Here is a 22,403-nt window from a genome sequence, read left to right as displayed (position 1 = left end):
AAACTTTTTTTAAAAATGCAAAATGATGGAGGGATGTTTCTCCAAAAAGTATGAAAACAAGGAAGGGATGGTCACAAGAAATTATCATATGAAACCATCCCTACATCTTTCTTTGAAGAATGGTTGTTCCTAGAAAAGACAGTTATATCGCTCACGCATGCACACAGTCTAATGATACTGGTCATCTTAAGACACAACTCTCAAGGGTGATAGAAGAGTTTGTAGAAAAAGGAGACTGCCTTCGCCAACTTATTGAAATATCCATCCTGCCAAGATTTAAAAACGAGCTATTTTGATTTGTATGCCTATATCGTTGGTTAGAGAGTGTGTTTCAAGTGTCTGACAACGAAACAAATTTCAAATATCTTTTTCACATGGACAACTAAATAAGGGCTTCTCTCGAAGTGGAACACCTAACAATTTACATGTTCTGGCTCTTGATGGAAAAGCATTAAATATTGTCTCCCCAAAAGCATTACAATAACATGTTTAATTGTTGATATTTCTGTTCAATCATTTGCAAATTGAAAAAGAAAATGTTTACTCTAAATATGTGCTTAATTGTGGTAGTCAAATAGATGTATATTAGATCCCAGGCAACGCTGGGTACATTTGTGGGAGGGAGGGAGGGAGGGAGGGAGGGAGGGAAAGGGATGAGAGAAGGGACCCTGCCTTCCTTCCTCTCCCCTCTCTTTCTCTCTTTCCCCCACCCCACCGCCCCCCTTCTTAGTATTCCCGTCAGTGAAGTGACGGGTGGTATTTGCTGGTATAGAATAAACAGAAGAAAATCAATTGGGTCCAAGCTTGTAAGGCTTGATCCAATAATAATAATAATAATCTATCTATCTATAATTCCAGCAATCTCTGTGTGTGTGTGTCTGTTTGTCTGCGATCGCTGTTTCTCGACGACTGCCGGTCCGATCTCATTGAAACTTGCCGGAAATATTGCCGGGGACCCGCGGATGTGCCTTCGAGGTTTGATATCGATCGGACGAGCGGTTCCCAAGTTACGGCCATTTTACTACTTTTTCAGTGTTGAAAAGGTGTATATATGGCAGCTGAAGGTGTCGTTCCACCTTCTCACCTCATCATGCCAATTTTTTCCAAAATTATTAATAACCGGATGACCACCGGTCCGATCGGATTGAAACTTGCCAGGAATATTGCCGGGGACCGCAGATGTGCCTTTTCGAGGTTTGATATCGATTGGACGAGCGGTTCCCAAGTTATGGCCACTTATCTGTCGACCAATGACAGGACACGGTGCTATGACATCACGAATGACGTCACAATTAATGTTTATTTATTTATTATTAAAAAATTTTTGCACGATTGACGGTCTTATTTGATTGAAACTTGCCAGGAATATTGCTGGGGACCCATGGATGTGCCTTTTCAAGGTTTGATATTAATCGGATAAGCAGTTCCCAAGTTACGGCCATTTATCTGTCGACCAATGACAAGACAGTGCTATGACATCACAATGTTTATTTATGTATGTATTTATTTATTTTTGCACGATTGACGGTCCGATCTGATTGAAACTTGCCAGGAATATTGCTGGGGACCCGCGGATGTGCCTTTTTGAGGTTTGATATTAATCGGACGAGCGGTTTCCAAGTTACGGCCATTTATCTGTCGACCAATATCTGCGAGAGAGGGGGGCGGGAGAGTGGGGGTTGAGAGTGGGGGCGAGAGAGGAGGGGGAGAGAGGAAGGGTGAGACTAGGGGGAGAGGGGGAAAGAGAGGGGGAGAGAGGGGGTGGGAGTGGGGACGAGAGAGAGTGAAAGAGGGGGACGGGAGAGAGGGTGTGAGAGGGAGGGTGTGAGAGAGGGGGTGGGAGTGGGGGCGAGAGAGAAGGGCGAGGGAGAGGGGTGAGAGAGAGGGGGCGTCACAATTCAAGAGAGGGGGAGAGAGGAGGGGGCGAGAGAGGGGGTGAGAGAGGGGGAAAGAGGGGGAGAGAGAGGAGGAATAGAGGAGGGGTGAGACTAGGAGTGAGAGAGGAGGGAGAGAGGGGGAGAGAGGGGGGAAGAGACGGGGGCGAGAGAGGGGGGAAGAGACGGGGGCGAGAGAGGGGGGAAGAGACGGGGGCGAGAGAGGGGGAGAAGAGACGGGGGCGAGAGAGAGGGGGAAAGAGGGGAAAGAGGGGGAAAGAGGGGGGAAAGAGGGGGGAAAGAGGGGGGAAAGAGGGGGAAAGAGGGGGAAAGAGGGGGGAAAGAGGGGGGAAAGAGGGGGGAAAGAGGGGGGAAAGAGGGGGGAAAGAGGGGGTGAGAGAGAGGGGGCGTCACAATTCAAGAGAGGGGGAGAGAGGAGGGGGCGAGAGAGGGGGTGAGAGTGGGGGCAAGAGAGGAGGGAGGAGAGAGGAGGGGCGAGACTGGGGGGAGTGAGGGGGCGAGAGAGGGGGGGGCGTCAATTCTTCTTCATTTGATATGACGTCATAATTGACGCTGGAGACCTGAATATGTTTCCCAGGTGTTTCCCAAGTTATGGCCATTTATGATACGGTTGGTCCGATCTAATTGAAATAATGCCCCAATCCAGTCATCATTTACGCACCTACGGGCCCGCCCCTACGGGCCCGTACTAGTAATAATAATAATTATTATTATTATATGAACACACCACGGGCCACATGGCACGCACATGCACATTACACATGAGAATGATCCACCCCCCTGGTCGCTCCAGTCGGGAGCGGGTGGTTCTATCCTATCAAGATTATATTTGGACCTTGCTGCTGCACCAAAACTATGATGACTAGAAGTGTAATTATTTCACCACTGTAACTGACACCAGTCATAGCAGCAGTCAGAATGATGGCAAAATCAGTTCATCGGCCAACTTGAATGTCAGCCCAAACCATCAGCTGCTCTCACCAAACTGACCATGCTGCCTCATGACACAATTAGCAAATCACCACCACACCTTAACTTCAGACTCTGGCATACCCATCATTGACATCGAAGTAGAATCTCGACACATCTGTGAAAAGAACATTGTACCAACAATTCATCCTGCAGTTATGCCGGGGTGCCACATTACATGCACTGCTGTGCTGTCAAAGATACTCCGTTAAATGGGCCTTTGGACCTCATACCATTGGCATGGTCAGTCCTGAACTGTCTACATAAAAATTTGATGGCCGGTTAATCTTTTGCAGGACATTCTGGAGAAAAAAAGGTATTTCCTTCTGGTAAGGAGGGCAAGATCATGTATTATCACGACGGGCTGTTACCCTTAGGTGACATTTACAAGTTCTCTGCATAAACTGTCAAGTCTGATAGTATCTTGTCAGTGCCCTAGAAATGACATTGTGATGAACATTGTACTGGGAAATAATAGCAGTATCAGTCATCCCATTTGAACAATTCTGATTGCCTGAGCAAACTCGGTTGGTGTAGAATGACCCCAAGCCATTCATTAACTGACTTAGACCTCATGGGAGGCCAATTTATAGCGGGTACTGACACGGTTCGTGTGCAGACATGTATGCAAAATCTGTGGGATACGTGATTTGCATGGAAATTTCCAGGGGGTGGGGGACTGGGACTCGGTTCAGGTGATTATAACGGGAGCATCACGTGCTCAGTTTCCAAATTGTATCTTTCCTCAATTAACCACGGTTTGTTTGTATGCACAAGAGTAGAACATTTTTAAACTGTAATCCTGCAGTTTATTACACTTTATGTTATTGTTTAGTTTTATTGTGACGAAAATACGATGGTGCACATATTTGTGAGGAGTTGCTTCATGCTGGAGTGAGTTAATTGATGAACATCACTTCCAACAGCAACTTCAGATAATTGCACAGGAAGTCAGTTGATAGCAAGAGGAAAATGCAGATTATAGCTTCGATATTTGTGCTATTGCATCAAATTCAACAGAAACTGTTTCACCATACCTAAACCCGATGGATTTTCATAAACAGAAAAAAAAAGTTGTTTATAACGTGTGAGAGTATTAACACAAATAATAAACTTTGTAATTTGGAAAATTTTATTCAAACTTCAGAGTTTTTAAAGAAGCAAAGTAATATCATTTTTGAAAGATTGCATACTACTGCGTTTGAAGAATGTACATTGATGGCAATGGATATTTCTCCAATTAAGGCGATGAACAATTCTACAAAAGCAAAGTTTCAACACGACATGAGAGCTTGGTGTTGGCTTAGCGGTTAGGGTGGTGGCTTGGGATCCTAGGGTCCCGAGTTTGAGTCTCGTTTCTACTGAATTAACATCAGGGGGTTGACTCAGCCAGTCATCCTTCCGAGGTTGGCAAAAAGAGCACCAGTATACTGGTAATAGGGGCACTGCATCAGCGGCATAGCCACGCCCATAACCAATGATGCAACCAGCAGCCAAAAAGGCAGCACACAATAGGAACAAGACATCGAGATAAGTTTTTGTTATTTTTATTTTAACTTTAATGAGAAATTGACCTTTAGTGGCACAGACATTTTATTGCATGCTATTCGAAAAGAAAAAAGTCGGCAAAACTACGGAACAGCAGAGATTAGACAATGTACGTGGGTAGACAGAGGATGTGCCAAAGGAATTTTATGATCGAGTAGCCGCTGTTTGGTAAGAAATGCCTTTCATGGTCTGGAAGACAAATCCAAAAGATCGGAGTGGAACAAATTGACAGCCAAGATTCCTCCCACAAGAGACTCCATTTAACGTTTCCTATAAATCAATTCCTTAGCGAGTAAGCAGCAAATCCAAAATGGGCTGTTCAATGAAACTACACTTCATGGCAATTATGACAGCTTTGTAGATGATATGCTTTTCATTTGCTCTTCCACTGGAAAAAGGCTGACGTTCAAAGAAAATATACAGGCACACGCACATGCACTTTAACATTTCTGAGAAATCTTAACCAGCAGGAAGAACGAGCGTTTGAGTTATTTTGTGGAATAAGCATGTGACAATATGTTGCAAGTTTCAAATTGAACAATATGTGGAAACAAATACAAAGTAACTTGCGTAACCTTCAAAATGAAGTTGGTAATAATAGTCGAAGTAATTGCAGAAGCAGTAAAAACCCTCCATTTACCCAATGTAAAAACACAAAAGTGTTTTATAGAAGGTAATACAAGGAATTCTCGACACAGGAAGCCTGTGACACATCATCACCTGACAGATGTCCCTGCACTCCCTCACCCCTTCTCCTCCCCCCCCCCCACAACTCCCTCACTTAAGCCCCAATTCCTCCATCCTAATCAAATGATCAAATCCACGAGCACAGCACCACACCCACCACAAACTGACATCCATTCTATGGGTAGGACGGACGTGAACAGTGTGGGAAGAGCAGGGTGAAGAGGTATGTCACGGGGCATCAATAACAACATATGATGGAAATTTTGGGGGACAGAGAGGGGGGAGCGTTAGGTGAGGTTTTCATTAACACAGACATGTTGACACCTTAATAACTAGGCAGTTTGAGAACACCCACAACTCAAGATAATTGATATCCCATACCCAAGAAGCTCAACATGCACACACTGCCCACAGATTACCTAATTTAATTTCAGTTTACCCTCATTCGTCTCATCACTGTCCCTAAACCCTTCTATCCCCATTGCTTTTCAGTATCTATCCAACTATACTGAAACGCAAAAGAAACTTACCTCCTTTTAAACCTTCAAATATCAACAATAACACTGCGTGTAGTAAATGTGTGAACTTATTTGTGGACAATAGTGTCCTCACTGTCAGACAAAACGGTCACGGATGGTCACTTGAACCTTCAATGGTCACTTCATAGCACAGCTGTTGAACAGCTGTTTTGACTGTCACTGCTGAGCCAAGGGGTACGGGATGATTTTAATGAGCTGCACATGATGTCTTGATATTAGCTTTAAAAAGGCCAGTGCAAAATGGGAATTTCAATCAACATGCCACGATTGTCAAGGGATCAACGGCAGTGTGCCTTGGGCATACTGCAAGGCGGATTGAGCTACCGTGAGATGGCACGTCGCCTTGGCTGTTCACACCAGACGATATCGGCCCTGGTGGACAGAGACACCCTCCACAACTCTGCAGATGACAGACCTCGATCAGGGAAGCCAAGAGTCACCACTGCAAGGCAGGACAGGCAGATGGTCCTAAGTCAGAGCGGGTGGTTCTATCCTATCAAGATTATATTTGGACCTTGCTGCTGCACCAAAACTATGATGACAAGAAGTGTAATTATTTCACCACTGTAACTGACACCAGTCATAGCAGCAGTCAGAATGATGGCAAGTGGTAAGTTTCTTTTGCGTTTCACGATATATTACAAGCTTTCGACTGTCGCTGCAGCTACCACCTTCCCAGGAAGACCATTCTATACATCAAGTACTCTTTGTGAAATATCCCTGCTTTGCTCCCTGGTTTTGTCACTGTCGATTCGGGGGGCGGGGGGGGGGCTTTCATGGATGCACTTCATCAATGTCTGGGATACATTTTTAACATTTTTGAGATATCCTCATTATCAGCAGGTTTCAAAAGTAAAATTAAAAAACAGCTACATCTTGCTTCATATTAAACTATTAAAGGATGCACAAGCCTACTTACTTATAGGCACTTCTATATTGTGAGTCCAACATTCATCCTAAGATGGCTGTGCCGATGAAGCTCACAATTAAAGTGATGACTACAGTGTAAAAACCATTTCATACCAGTCAACAAAACGATTTATTAAAACCAGCAAGTCATATTGGAATATTTTTTTGCACCTTACCCATTGACCTTTAAAACATCTCCCAAATCTCAAGAAGCATTCAAGAACAGTTCAAGTTGTTATTTTTCCTCATAAAAGAGAGGGATATCCTCTGTCAAATATTCTAGTCTTCTCTTGTGTGCAGACTGCTGGTTTGAATCATTGTGAGGGAGCGTGGCTGATGCAGTGCCCCCTGTAGGTTCGGACAGGGATTTGCAACTTGTTCAGGTTACTTGTGATAACTCTTCCCACACTGCCTCTTCGATAAAAGCACAAAAGGATCTTTAACAGCTACCAATAAATTTTAGGAGATGGGACATCCAGCATTGATGTCCATCTGAGGGACAGAGTACTATGCAATTCAATGCTCTGTCTGGGAAGCATAAATCTGACAGTTTGTACCCAGGCCAAGAATAAATAAATAAACAAACAAATAAATAAACAAGCAGTCATAGACTGGTACTTACGAAATCGTCAACTTGACATCTGACCTTGTCTCATAAAAGCTGTCTCAAGAGAAGGTAGCGACGCAAACCAGAAGTTTCTACGATTATTCTGTACCAAACCATCAAAAATCGTAACGTCGACCGAAGCAAAAATGTCCATTTCTCCACACAATTATTTATATTATTTTATCAAAGTCACAAAACCGTAATATTCGGCCATCCACCAACAATCTTTACATAGTCAGACGGCTTAGCGAGTCAGGCATGCGACGATAACCTTTATTGGGATAAAAAAAGACTTTTAAACACCATCTTTATCGAAAACACAGTCAGCGCACTCACGGAAAACCTTTACGTGATCAACAACGCCTCTGCTCGAGCGCGCTGCACCACGTGACGAGCTGTGACGCGGCGAGTGAAATATTTTTAATACAATCTTAAAACGTCTCCAAAACATCCGATTTTTACCAGAATTTCGACAACCGAGTTTTAAGCGTCCTAAGCGATCGCAAAAACCGAAGACAAAATTAAAATCGAAGTTAAAACGAACTCGTAACGTCGACCGAAGCAAAATACTCCATTTCTCCACATGAATTTACGGAATTATGTTTGACCTCACTGTGACCTTGACCTTTGACCGATTTTGACCAAAATCTAATCAGCGCTAGCCATCACCCTCCTGAATCACATGGTGTAATTTGGCATTGGTAGCTTCTTCCGTTCTCGAGTTATCGTGCCTACAAACAAACACACAAACACACAAACGCACAAACAAACAGAGGACGGAAGTCATCAATATACTTACGAAATCTTTAGATTACGTAAGTAATAAAAAGACTAGACAGTTCAAAGGTTAGAGCACAACCTCTTGCACCACCAAGCCAGTGCATAAATAAGATGATTAGGACTAACAAAGTTCTAAATGCAATTTCGAAAGGATCCCGAAAGTCAGAGTTCACTTTACCAGCTTCATAAGCGATGGTGTTGGCCTTAGCGACAGACTTCTTATAGCAGAGGTACACATCGGAGCCCCACTGTAAGAGAGAATGAAGTGATGAGAGCATCTCTGAACAGGTTTAAAAAAAAAACAATTTGCAATCATACTCTAATGACATCTATTGAAATAATGACAGGCTGTGTGTGACACACATCTCATGATCTGAAAGCTCAAAACATCGACGAGTCAAAACAGGTTGCAGAAGCAGATTTATTTCATGGAAGCATTACATACACTGCTGTGCAAAAGTCTTATAGACATTCAGTTGTTACAATGTATGGATGTTATAAATATCAATAATTTACTCAGCGCCTCCACTCGTGTTTTCTACAATTATAACAATGTTCACTGTAATTAATACAACTTGGTTTGGGTGAGAATAAACGAAGCTTGTTATTTAACAATCTTTAATTGACATTGATCAGAATCTTCAAAAACTTGTGATCATAACTCTTACATGAGCAGCTAATATGAAGTGTTTTAGTAACTAATCCATCACATTTACCATTCAAATCTAGTTGATGACTCATTGTTAGGTGTTCCTCTATACGTCCATAAAATGAAAAGCCCACTTTTTGGACTACAGACTACAAATCAATCAGGATTAATTGTTGGCTTTAAACAAAATGGCTAAAATTTCAGTTGAAGTTTGCCATCATATTGTGTTTCTTCAAAAAGAAAGAAAAACATAAAGTGAAATAGCTCGCATCACTCAATTTTCAAGGTGTGGTATCCGAAGCATAATCAACAAGTGCAGATAAAACATCATCTGTAATTCGCAAATGCAAGACTGAAAGAACCGATAACCTGTCCAACAAGGATGAGCAATACTTCAAGATAATATCCTTAAGGAATAAAAATAAGACAAGCATTGAATTGACAACAGAATTATCAGAAGGTGTTGTTGTCCTTCCATCAACAGTAGGAAGGTTACTTTTGAAATCAGGACTTAAAGGATGTGTTACAGTAAGAAAACCTCTTAAGAAAGTGGAACAAGACTAAAAGGCTAAAGTACACACAAGAACAGAAATTGGACAATGGAATAATGGTCAAAGGTGCTTTCCACAAACAAGTCAAAGTTTCAGTTATTTGGATCTACTCAAACACAGTATGGTATGCGAGATGAGAAAAAACTGAAACTTATAAATAACCTTGCTCAAAAGGCAACAATTAAGCATGGAGGATGTTCAAGTCTAGTTTGGGGATGCATATCCTCAAGTGATGATGGAAAATTACCTAAAATTGATGGTATATTGACTGCAACAAGTTACAAATATATTTCATCTGCCATTCTATCCCCGGTGGTGCAAGACATTGGTTCAAACATCATCTTACAGCACATGATGATCCAAAATACTCAGCTGGAACTTGTTTGCAAAAGAAAGAAAAAGCTTGAGTCCTTCAATGTATGGAATGGCCCCCTCAAAGGCCAGATCTCAATATAATTGAAGCTGTATGAGACCATTTGGCGGAAATAAGTAAAAAAGAATCCCAGGAACATATTATCTTTGGAAGGTCATGGAAGAAGCATGGAACACCATTCCACAAGAGTTAATAACAACATTACTGTACAGTATTTGAAAGTGTCCCAAGAGGAATTTCAATGGTTTTAAAGGAAAAGGTTGGACTACTCATGACTACTCAGGTATTAGTTTATATCAAGATACTATAAAAGGAGCCGTGTGTGCCCGTGCATGTAAGTTACACCAATTAGTTGGATAGTTCGCCTTACTACACCCACAACTTCCATACTACCGTTGCCATATTTCTATACTTTGTGTAGATCTGAGGCCTCTTTTGTAATGTAATGCCTTTCACAGGCCTCTTTTGTAATGCTCACGCTGACTCTCTCAGGGCTTGATCTGAACTTAAATTTGATATCTTATTTCACTTTTTCATTGCAACTCAGATTGTTTAAGACTCAGTTGCAAAAAAAAACAGGAAGAAAATGATACAGATATCGCTGTTTTCAAAAGCAAAACATGTTTTAATAGCTGTTTCTAATCAGGCATGATGTGGAGAATGGGGAACGGAAAGAGGGGATGAGGAGAGAGTGAGTGAGTGAGGAGAGAGTGAGTGAGTGAGGAGAGAGTGAGTGAGTGAGGAGAGAGTGAGTGAGTGAGTGAGAGAGTGAGTGAGTGAGGAGAGAGTGAGTGAGTGAGGAGAGAGTGAGTGAGTGAGGAGAGAGTGAGTGAGTGAGGAGAGAGTGAGTGAGTGAGGAGAGAGTGAGTGAGTGAGGAGAGAGTGAGTGAGTGAGGAGAGAGTGAGTGAGTGAGGAGAGTGAGTGAGTGAGTGAGGAGAGTGAGTGAGTGAGGAGAGAGTGAGTGAGGAGAGAGTGAGTGAGGAGAAAGAAGGGTGTGGGGGGGGGGGAGAAGGATAGATTGGGGTGGGAGATAGAGAGAGAGGAGAAGGGGGGGCAGAGTTGTTTCGTATGCAGCCTGTGGGCTGCTGGTTGGATCATTTTCTGGAAGTGTAGCTGTGCCACTGTTGCAGTGCCCCTGTTACCAGCAAGCTGGTACTCGTTTTGCTGACCTCGGAAGGATGACAGGCTGAGTCAACCCACCTGGTGTTATTTCAACGGTGAAAAAAAGAGGGGCTCAAACTCAAGACCCTGAGATCTTAAGACAGCCACCTTCACCGTTGGACCAATACCAGGCTTGGAGACAGTGAGGAAAAGGAGGGAGGAACAGAGTGAGGGAAATGAGGGAGGGACAGAGTGAGGGAAATGAGGGAGGGACAGAGTGAGATGGAAGGGACAGAGTGCGATGGAAGGGACAGAGTGAGATGGAAGGGACAGAGTGAGATGGAAGGGACAGAGTGAGATGGAAGGGACAGAGTGAGATGGAAGGGACAGAGTGAGATGGAAGGGACAGAGTGAGATGGAAGGGACAGAGTGAGATGGAAGGGACAGAGTGAGATGGAAGGGACAGAGTGAGATGGAAGGGACAGAGTGAGATGGAAGGGACAGAGTGAGATGGAAGGGACAGAGTGAGATGGAAGGGACAGAGTGAGATGGAAGGGATAGAGTGAGGTTAAGGGACAGAGTGAGGTTAAGGGACAGAGTGAGGTTAAGGGACAGAGTGGGGTTAAGGGACAGAGTGAGGGGAAGGGACAGAGTGAGGGGAAGGGACAGAGTGAGGGGAAGGGACAGAGTGAGGGGAAGGGACAGAGTGAGGGGAAGGGACAGAGTGAGGGGAAGGGACAGAGTGAGGGGAAGGGCCAGAGTGAGGCGAAGGGACAGAGTGAGGGGAAGGGACAGAGTGAGGGGAAGGGACAGAGTGAGGGGAAGGGACAGAGTGAGGGGAAGGGACAGAGTGAGGGGAAGGGACAGAGTGAGGGGAAGGGACAGAGTGAGGGGAAGGGACAGAGTGAGGGCAAGGGACAGAGTGAGGGCAAGGGACAGAGTGAGGGCAAGGGACAGAGTGAGGGCAAGGGACAGAGTGAGGGCAAGGGACAGAGTGAGGGCAAGGGACAGAGTGAGGGCAAGGGACAGAGTGAGGGCAAGGGACAGAGTGAGGGCAAGGGACAGAGTGAGGGCAAGGGACAGAGTGAGGGCAAGGGACAGAGTGAGGGCAAGGGACAGAGTTAGGGCAAGGGACAGAGTTAGGGCAAGGGACAGAGTTAGGGCAAGGGACAGAGTTAGGGCAAGGGACAGAGTTAGGGCAAGGGACAGAGTTAGGGCAAGGGACAGAGTTAGGGCAAGGGACAGAGTTAGGGCAAGGGACAGAGTGAGGGCAAGGGACAGAGTGAGGGCAAGGGACAGAGTGAGGGCAAGGGACAGAGTGAAGGCAAGGGACAGAGTGAGGGCAAGGGACAGAGTGAGGGCAAGGGACAGAGTGAGGGCAAGGGACAGAGTGAGGGCAAGGGACAGAGTGAGGGCAAGGGACAGAGTGAGGGCAAGGGACAGAGTGAGGGCAAGGGACAGAGTGAGGGCAAGGGAGTGCAAGGGGAGATAAAGGGGGAGGAGGGGAGAGGTGGAGGGGGGGCTGAAGAGATGGTGGGAATGGGAAGGAGAGAGGGGGAGGGGGAAGAGTTGAGGTCCTGATGTCACATTTTACATTACGTGTAATTTCTGCAGGTCCCTGCTCCTGTCCCATTTGCCACAGGATATAGCCTACTCTTTACTTATCCACTTTTCACTGGAATATGCTACACCTTAATTTAATTAAAGATCTATACTTCAAACAGCAGACAAATACTTTGTAAAATACACATGTAGTAAACATTCATCCTGTCTTCATGATGTAAGGCTACACAAACCTTGTCTGTGTGTACCACAGTAAGGTGTTCAGAACTGCTTTCTGTTTTAATACATCGACCACACAACACAAGGAAGATCAAAAGTATTGTTGTGGTTACCAAATTCGCAAACCACCATTCAGGTCCCTTAGGTGAGGTATCTCGGTAAGTACATGTGTAGTTAGGCCCAAACCCGTTGTCTAGTGGGAATACATGTCATTTATGCGTGCTGCGACTCTTCAGGATAGCCGTTTTTCTTTTACTATCTTTATTTTGGACCAACCGCCACGATTACCACCACAACCACAACATCAACCACCAACCACAACGCCGCTTCACCACAACCGCCACGACCTTCACGTCACACCTCGCAACCGTAGCATCGCCACCGTTCTTGCCCCGCTGTGGGTACCGGTGTTGGACTCGTGCAGGGCGCGCGTCGAACAGCGTGTACAAAATCACGGATTTTGTGCTTCAAAAACGGATCAAAAACGACACACGCCCACTTTTTGCCGTCCAATCGGTGAGCGAGGGGCGATTTGGCCCCGCCTCCAGGACGATCGATATATGCAAATTTGTGGATCAAAAAGCCTTCACGCCCACTTTTTCTCGGGCCAATGGGGAGCGAGGTGAAAGGTCAAAGGGAGGGGGTCAAAGGCGAAGCTACGGGGGGATAAAAGGACCGTGTTCGTCAGTCAGAGAGAAGAGGAGAGTCCAAAGAAGAGTCCAGAGTCGGAGAGTCCAGAGGCGGAGAGGCGGAGAGGCGGAGAGTAGGAGAGTCGGAAGCAGAGGGTCAAGACTTCGCGGGCGGTGGAGCTGCTCGTCGTGTGCGGAACGGAGGGGACGGAGCTGTGGAAAGGCGGCGACACCAGACGAGGGGGTGCTCGCGTCGTGCAGGAAGCTGCACCCGAGGGAGGCCGACAGCGCGACCTGGCCGAGGTGGAGACGCTCGTCGCACATAATAAAGATCCTCTATACCCCGAGCATCAGCAACCCCCTCCTGTTTCCCCCCCGCGCTGAGATAGTGCGACCAAGGGGGCCCCTTTCCCACCCCCTGCCAGACACTGTCCACGAGGCCCGCGGAGTTGAGGCGCCATCGCCGCTCCGCGTCTCATCACCAGACGGGTAGGCGCGACCCGGTCTCGGCCTCAGGCCGCCTCATCCTTGAGGGTATTTCTTTTCCTTGGTTTTGGGTATGTGTTGTCGGCGCCGTCTGTGAAGTAGAATTGTATAAGTGTTGCCGTGTGCTCGGTAGTCGGTATTAGCTCTGCATTGTGTCTTCGCTTTTATATTTGCTTTTTGTGTAAATTGAATTGTGTTTTTCTTTTCTGTGTGCTTTTGGTGGAATTGAATATGTGTGCTTCCCGTGTGCCGCGAATAAATGTGCTTTATTATTGAACTGTTCTCCCGCTTCGCTTCGTCTTTTCCTCTATTGAATCCCCATCTTGCTTCACGTAAAGGGTTGGTAGTGGGCTGAATACGCAAGATAATTAATCGAACCGTCGAGGTCGACGATAACACCGCTCGGTTATTCTGATAGTACGGAACGGGTCGCTTAAGTGGCCCGTGTCCGAAGTCGACCTGCGGCGAGGTGCGATCGCCCGGTCTACCCTCCGCGTGGGTACTTAGGTAGGTCGAATTCGGCGAGCAACCCTATCCCACGCGGGGGCTGATTGGCTCGATCGCGGTGAGACCGAAAGGTCCACCCGTGACTGGTTCCCGGCGTTAGTCCGAGAGGGTCACGACTGGATTGTCCGTTCGGTGGGCGACGTGCCGCGATTCGAGTTACGTGGCCGTAAGCACGCCGGCGGGCGCGAAAACCGCAACACTGGTGTCAGGTCGTGCGATACAAATTCATCGCCCTCCTCGCGGCACTGGTATTGGAGAACGGGACAACGGGCTCTCCTGTCTCCAGCGAAATTCACGGGAATCGGTCCAGGGGTGAGAGAAGCGACCCCCGATTCCCTCCAAATTACGAGCGAGTTAAATTAACCCTTCACGAGAAGCAAGATGGCGTCTCAAGGCGAGCGGGAGCCGGGGGTATTAGAAATGGATGTAGAATGTGTAGAATCCATGGTCCAGGATGGAATCCCCGAGCAGGAAATGTTGATTGTGCAGGAACACGGACTCGCCCAACTGAACCCAGAGCCCGAAATGGGTGCGGCAGCGGCCGCAGTGTATGACACCTCCCCCCCCCTCTCCACCAAAACCCTTCCCCGACCCCTGCCGAAACGGCTCACCCAAGCGCACCCGACATGACCCAGCTATTCACCATGCTGGCAAAAATGTATGCGGAAACGACAGCGAAGATGATTGCGAACATGAACAAGCAAATGGACGAAGTAAAAACGAGGATGGATACAAATACAAATGAAGTGAAAACGACGATGGATGCGAATACACAGCAAATGAAAAAAGAAATGAAAGAACTAAGGGGTGAGACGCAGAACATGGGCCGATGCCTGCAGGCGGGCATGAAGGCCGTGACCAGGGAGCTGGGAATGGCGACTCCACGTGTGGGAGCAAACGAGCTGGAAGGGGGTGCAACGGCTGACAGGCCCGCGGTGGAGGCGGGTAAAAAAATAATTCGGGGGGCGTGTTGGGCGAGGGTCGTGACAGAGGAATCGACGGTGACCAAAAGGAAAAAATAAAATGGGGAGACCAAAACGTGTGAGACGAGATACGAGGTGACGACAACGGAAATAATAGTGGAGACAAGGGAGGTAAAGGGTGAAGAGTTGGCAGTGACGGAAGCCGGGAAGGGGACGATAGAGGAGAGACAACACGATGAAGACAAGGTAAGTGATGCACACACACACACGGAGGTAGTGGAGGATAATGGGGGTGAGCTGGCGGACTGGGTAGAGACCCAGTGCGAGCACCTGGATGGCCTCCTCCAGGAACGAGGGGAGGGAGTATGCCCCCTTGAGGCGAGTCACGACCAGCTGAGTTCGGTCGTGCTTTGCGAGGTTGAGGGGAGGAGTGCTGTGGACAGGTGCACTGAGAGCTTGGGGGGTATAGAGGCCCCGGAGACCCTTGTGGGGACACGAATCCCCAGTGTGGTTGTCCCTGTGTGTGTGGTGCAAGGTGTGAGTGCGTCCCCGTGTGTGGAAGCGACCCCGTGTGTGAGTGGTGTGGTGGCGATGGTGCCGGAGTACGTGCTTCCCAGCACGCCGTGTGTGAGTGAGGCACGGAGAGTGAGTGAGGCACCGCGGGTTAGTGCCCCCGCGTGTGTGGGTGAGGCACCGTGTGTGGAAGAGACCGCGTGTGTGTGTCGCCGTGTGTATGAGTGAGGTACCGCGGGTGAGTGCCCCCGCGTGTATGAGTGAGGAACGGTGTGTGGATGAGGCACAGCGGTTGAGTGCCCTCGCGTGTGTGGGTGAGGCACCGCGGGTGAGTGCCCCCGCGCGAGTGAATGGAGCACCACGTGTGAGTAGTATGGTTTGTGTTCGTAGTGAGGCACGCGTGAGTGAACGGCCGTATGCAAGGGAGACCGTGTGTGTGAGAGAGCGGTATGTGAGGGAGATGTCGGTTGGCATGCGGGAGCACGCAGCCGCGTCTCCCGGTGTGAATGTGATGGAGTGGACTGTGTGCGTCGTAACACGCAGGTGTGCGTGGGTCGAATGGAGACGGAGACGGCGACATGGGAGAAACGAAAGCCGAGTAGCGGCTGTAGTTGTTTCGGGGACCGTGCCGGGTACACCCAGCAGTGAGCACGCGGTTCGTGCTGTGCAACGCACGAGACCGCCACGTGCTCGCTTGCGAGAGTGAAGTCCCGGTCCGGAAACGCACGCGGTGGATTTGCCGATCCCGCGGACGGACAAAGTTTAGGCAGGTAAACGGATTTGGACCGGACGGGTTCTCCACGCGATCGTGTGTGTTAAGCTCCAACGGGCAAAGCACATGTGTTCGCGTGGGGAACCCCTCGAGACGTGGGGCTTGTGTTTTTTTTTATGCGCACGGTGACGTCATGGCTGCACGTGTGGTTGGAATCCGGCAGGAGGGGTATCTCTGCCGGATGGTACCGTCCAAGGAGGGACGAGGAACACGTGCAGCTGCATGACGTCACGGGCAGGTGTAAAGTGCGCGAGCTCTGAGTTGCCGCGCAGGTGCTGCGCATGAAAAAAGAAAAAAAAAAAGAAAAAGCAAGCCTCACTTTCGGGTGCACAGGATTCCTGGGCAAGGGGTGAAAGACCCCCTTACCTGGGCACAGGATGGAAACTAGTTAGGGGGAAGGGTTAGCTTAGTTAGACCGACTTCATGGGGCAGGGGTAAGTCCTCATGGAGTCCGTGGAATGGATTAGTTAGAGGGATTGTAGCGAGATTTAGGTTGGGAAATAAAATGATTTATTTGGAGACGGTGACAGACAGTGAATGTGTAGTGGGGACGTAGCTTAGCTACGTAGTGTTAAAAGGAACGTGCTATAGTATAAGGGACGACGTGGGAGCACGAGTTAGTTAGGGGATGTAGTTAGAAGGATGGCAGAGTTCAGCGGTGTGTGTGTTGAAGTGTTGAAGAGTTGTGAGGTGAGTACATGTTGAGTGAGTGAGGCCAGCGGGTCTGTGTGAGTGGAGCGAATGGGGAATGCATGGTGCGATGAGTGATTGGGGGGAGGAGTGACTCCCGCCCAAGGGACCCCGGGGTCAGAGTAAAGTGAGTTAGCTGGGTTAGTCAAATTGAAAAATGGAGGTCGTTTTGTTGTTGGTGGGAAAGTAGGCTCGAGACCCATTTGGAGGGGTGCAGGAGCCCTGTTGACGGGCTTGGGAGCGTGGCTGCGAAAGGTGAGTATCGCTGAGTGGGTACCCCGGGCACCAGGCTAGTCGGCCGCGGTAGGCCATGGGCCCATGGGGGGCCGGGATAGAGTAGTGGGCACGGGTGCGCCTGCTTGGTGCGGGGGCCCGGGGCGCCATTAGCCGCGTGGGCAGTGTTGTGGGCATGGGTGACCCTCGGAAAGGGGCCCGGGAAGCCAGCCTGCCACGTGTGCGTTTCAGGGGAGGTGCCATGGGGGGCACTCCCCGGTGTTAGGGAGCTGGTAGGCTCGGAGGCAGTGTAGTGCCCGGGGGTGCCATAGCGGGAGATTCGGCAGAGGGTCGTGCCTGCCAAAGGGAGCAACGTGTCCCAGCCAGGAGACCGTGTGAGGGCACGGAGAGAAAATTGGGGGGCGAGGCCCGAAATTGTGAGGACACCAACACAGGCGACGGGAATCTGGGTTGTTAGAACCAATAGTTTAAGCGAGAGGCGCTTGTTGAAAGCCCCGGGGTAGTTTAACAGTTAAATGGTTAGGGTAGATTAGGAGATGTACCCCTCCGCACCATCCATCCCCTCGCTCTCGTTGTGGGCCGCTGGACCCACTTTGGGTTAGATCGCTGAACTCTGGGGAGGCCATTCTGAGGCTTCGTTGGGCCTCGACACAGGACGTTAGCTCTCCCTTATTCCCCTCCGGGAAGGGAACGTAGGGGTTGGGAGTAGGCTAGGTGACAGGATAGGTTAGCCGAACAAGGACGATAAAGGGGGTTAGGGGACGATTTATAGTGGGGAAGTAAAAATAAATAAATAAATAAATAAGTTGGGGCTAAATTGGGGTTTGGACAAATTAAGGGAGTGGGTATGTACAGTGACAGGCAAAGGCGATAGGTTGGGAGGGAGACAGGTAGGTAGGTCCGAGCCCACCCTCCAAGTGGCCAGCACCACCGCACTCCCTCCACCAACCTCCACTGAACGGCAAGAGCTGGCCAACTTCATCAGCTGGCCGTGTTTTGCTTCAAGGCGGAGGCCGGCCAACTTCGTCTGCAGCTGCTGTGCTGCAAGGCCTGTGCCGGCTGGATCGTCTGCAGCTGCTGTGCTGCAAGGCCTGTGCCGGCCAGTTCATCTGCTGGCTGTTTTTCTTCAAGGCCTGTGCCGGCCAGTTCATCTGCCGGCTGTGTTTGCCTGCAACGGCCTGGTTCTGTGGGCTGTGTTTGCCTGCAGCGGCCTTCTTCTGCGGGCTGTGTTTGCCTGCTGCCTTTGCCATGCCATGCCTACTGCCCATGTTCACCAGCCCCGTTCAATTTTGCTTTGCCCCCCCCCCCCTGTTCATTGCCATGTGCGCCAGGATCGTAAAAGCAACAGTTTGCAAGCTGCGAGAACTGCCCCGTTGGCAGCTACAACACGCGCCTGCAGTGGCGGCCCATGCACCGTGTTTGTGTTCATGCATCCATTCGTTGTGCTCATTGCGTGTGCCACTTGAGCTGGCACGGAGACTGCGTTGTGCAGCCCATGCACCGTTGTGGTTCACTGCGTTCAGTTCAAAAGGGAAGGCCTTGGACTGCGTGTGAGCAGCCAGCCACGTTCCCTGTCGCCTGCATTGTTTGAGCCAGAGACTGCATGCGGGCAGCCTGGCTCCCTGCTAACTGCTTTCTTTTTGCAGAGTTCAATGATCCTGGGCCATGGTTTAGTGTAAAATTTGTAAGTTAAGGTTAAGATGTACTGTAAATATGAGTGCGCCCCCCGGCATGTTTGTCTTAGCGCCGGCAATTTTATTTAAGTCGTCCGTGTGAGTGAGTTTGTTTAGGTAGTTACGCAGCCCTCAGGTTATTTATTTTGGGGACACGAATACCATGAATGTCGCACTCAGGGATCCGTAGGTAAAATGTACTAGGGGAAAACTACACATGATGGCACACGAAAATTTGACGACTCGGGACGAGTCTGTAAAAAGGGGAGGGGGTAGTGTTGTGGTTACCAAATTCGCAAACCACCATTCAGGTCCCTTAGGTGAGGTATCTCGGTAAGTACATGTGTAGTTAGGCCCAAACCCGTTGTCTAGTGGGAATACATGTCATTTATGCGTGCTGCGACTCTTCAGGATAGCCGTTTTTCTTTTACTATCTTTATTTTGGACCAACCGCCACGATTACCACCACAACCACAACATCAACCACCAACCACAACGACCTTCACGTCACACCTCGCAACCGTAGCATCGCCACCGTTCTTGCCCCGCTGTGGGTACCGGTGTTGGACTCGTGCAGGGCGCGCGTCGAACAGCGTGTACAAAATCACGGATTTTGTGCTTCAAAAACGGATCAAAAACGACACACGCCCACTTTTTGCCGTCCAATCGGTGAGCGAGGGGCGATTTGGCCCCACCTCCAGGACGATCGATATATGCAAATTTGTGGATCAAAAAGCCTTCACGCCCACTTTTTCTCGGGCCAATGGGGAGCGAGGTGAAAGGTCAAAGGGAGGGGGTCAAAGGCGAAGCTACGGGGGGATAAAAGGACCGTGTTCGTCAGTCAGAGAGAAGAGGAGAGTCCAAAGAAGAGTCCAGAGTCGGAGAGTCCAGAGGCGGAGAGGCGGAGAGTAGGAGAGTCGGAAGCAGAGGGTCAAGACTTCGCGGGCGGTGGAGCTGCTCGTCGTGTGCGGAACGGAGGGGACGGAGCTGTGGAAAGGCGGCGACACCAGACGAGGGGGTGCTCGCGTCGTGCAGGAAGCTGCACCCGAGGGAGGCCGACAGCGCGACCTGGCCGAGGTGGAGACGCTCGTCGCACATAATAAAGATCCTCTATACCCCGAGCATCAGCAACCCCCTCCTGTTTCCCCCCGCGCTGAGATAGTGCGACCAAGGGGGCCCCTTTCCCACCCCCTGCCAGACACTGTCCGCGAGGCCCGCGGAGTTGAGGCGCCATCGCCGCTCCGCGTCTCATCACCAGACGGGTAGGCGCGACCCGGTCTCGGCCTCAGGCCGCCTCATCCTTGAGGGTATTTCTTTTCCTTGGTTTTGGGTATGTGTTGTCGGCGCCGTCTGTGAAGTAGAATTGTATAAGTGTTGCCGTGTGCTCGGTAGTCGGTATTAGCTCTGCATTGTGTCTTCGCTTTTATATTTGCTTTTTGTGTAAATTGAATTGTGTTTTTCTTTTCTGTGTGCTTTTGGTGGAATTGAATATGTGTGCTTCCCGTGTGCCGCGAATAAATGTGCTTTATTATTGAACTGTTCTCCCGCTTCGCTTCGTCTTTTCCTCTATTGAATCCCCATCTTGCTTCACGTAAAGGGTTGGTAGTGGGCTGAATACGCCCGATAATTAATCGAACCGTCGAGGTCGACGATAACACCGCTCGGTTATTCTGATAGTACGGAACGGGTCGCTTAAGTGGCCCGTGTCCGAAGTCGACCTGCGGCGAGGTGCGATCGCCCGGTCTACCCTCCGCGTGGGTACTTAGGTAGGTCGAATTCGGCGAGCAACCCTATCCCACGCGGGGGCTGATTGGCTCGATCGCGGTGAGACCGAAAGGTCCACCCGTGACTGGTTCCCGGCGTTAGTCCGAGAGGGTCACGACTGGATTGTCCGTTCGGTGGGCGACGTGCCGCGATTCGAGTTACGTGGCCGTCAGCACGCCGGCGGGCGCGAATCCGCAACAGTATGTTTGGCTTCAGTCCAGGGCTAAAGAAAAACTTAATATTGATAGCCTCTAAAACCTCCAATAAGGTAAAATGCGTTTGTAGCATGTGCACATTTACAGCAAAGTGAGGTAGATGTAGTTTGTAAAATAGTGAAGATTCACAGGCGTACTTCGTCATGCCAAACGTAAATAAATAGTTCCGAGTGGACTGACAGTCTTCTCTTTGGGTTGTAGTTCATCCCTCTGCTGAATCCAAAAATCTGGGAAATGTCACGGACGTTAGACTGGAATCAATTTAACAGTTATGGAAATTGAAATTTTACAATGGACAGACAGACAGTATGAAAATACCGAGTTTCGATCAAATCCGTTCACAAATAGAGTGAAGTAAGAAGATCCTCTCCGAAGATTTGGGGGCCCACAGGCCCAAATTCGAAAAAGAAAAGAAAGTTCTAACCGAGATTTGAACCAATGCTGACTCGATCTCCTAGAACCGAAAGTTACAGGGCAAAACTTGTGGGAACCCCCAAGGAGCAACATCCCCCCCCCCCTCCTCCCCGATCCAAAATCGAAAAATTTAAGACCAAGTGATCTTGTGAACCATCGAGGAGAAAGGCTGTATCAGGTTAAAGAGCAATCGGTTGGTAATTAAGGGATGAGTAGGGATCCCAAGTTTCATAGGGTACCCCACTCACCCTGGGAGCCCCCTTGAATCAGAAGTCAAAAAAAAATCTAAGTGCAAACGATTGTGTGGGCTACTGTCTTATAATCATGTCAAGTTTCAGTACAATCGGCAGGGTGATAAGGGAGGAGTAGCAAAATTAGTAAAAAGTTAAGACGATCAGACGGATAGACGTACTCATGACCAATTTTATAAGGTCATCTCTCTGAGATTGAGATGAGATGACCTAAAAAGAGACCAATTCCTGTGTGTATTACAGTGCAGTGCTGTACTCGGATGTCTAATATTGTGCTGTACATCTCCAAAAGCCATATTTGCTATTTTTTCGTATGAATTGTTCTGCTTTGATCCACCAACCACATTTCAGAAGTGAGATCAACAGCATATTTTTCTGGCCTCAAAACAGCACTGAAATAACTAAATATTGTTGCTTGTAAATGTAGTAACTCCAATAAAGTAGGGCTAACGAAATATTGTTGCCTGTAAATGTAATAACTCCTTTAAAGTAGGGTGTGAGTGTTTGACCGATTGTCTTATTGCATACATGTAAAATCATCAATATTTGTTGCTCTGATCAATATGTAATGCATGTTAATCAATACATGTGCCTCATTCTATGATGAATATCAAGGGAAAAGGAATAAGTGGTGGTGATATTTTTCACATGTCAGAAGTGCATGTGAAAGTTTACTCAGAGTCAAAATGTAACTGGCCACAGGTGTGTGTGTATGTCTATGTCTATGTCTATGTCTATGTGTATGTGTATGTGTATGTGTATGTGTATGTGTATGTGTCTGTGTATGTGTATGTGTATGTGTATGTGTATGTGTATGTGTATGTGTATGTGTGTGTGTGTGTGTGTGTGTGTGTGTGTGTGTGTGTGTGTGTGTGTGTGTGTGTGTGTGTGTTACTATAAGGGTGACACAATCACCCTATGGGTAATGTGCTAGTTGTGTA

General features: G+C 48.4%; 1 protein-coding gene across 8 annotated transcripts in view; it reads right to left on the bottom strand.

Annotated features, from left to right (window-relative positions):
- Positions 1-22,403, bottom strand: part of LOC147015523 (C-myc promoter-binding protein-like) — a 215,415-nt gene that overhangs the window by 130,797 nt on the left and 62,215 nt on the right. For 7 of the 8 annotated variants that reach the window (XR_015050358.1, XM_085850314.1, XM_085850313.1 and 4 more), the window contains one exon: positions 8,113-8,182. Coding sequence is in view for 6 of the 8 variants with exons in the window: in XM_085850314.1 (XP_085706440.1) it covers positions 8,113-8,182 (70 nt within the window). In the remaining 2 variants the exon portion in view is untranslated. Of the gene's footprint in view, positions 1-5,962; positions 5,981-8,112; positions 8,183-22,403 lie in introns of those variants that run through there. The other variant, XM_085850319.1, reaches the window with a different exon arrangement.

The sequence above is a fragment of the Eptatretus burgeri genome, chromosome 12 (genome assembly GCF_056783735.1).
Source record: "Eptatretus burgeri isolate ZD-2024b chromosome 12, Ebu_testis_v1, whole genome shotgun sequence".
In the NCBI taxonomy this organism is placed as follows: domain Eukaryota; kingdom Metazoa; phylum Chordata; class Myxini; order Myxiniformes; family Myxinidae; genus Eptatretus; species Eptatretus burgeri.
Note: the sequence above shows the minus strand (reverse complement) of the source record. Positions and strands in the feature narration are given on the sequence as shown.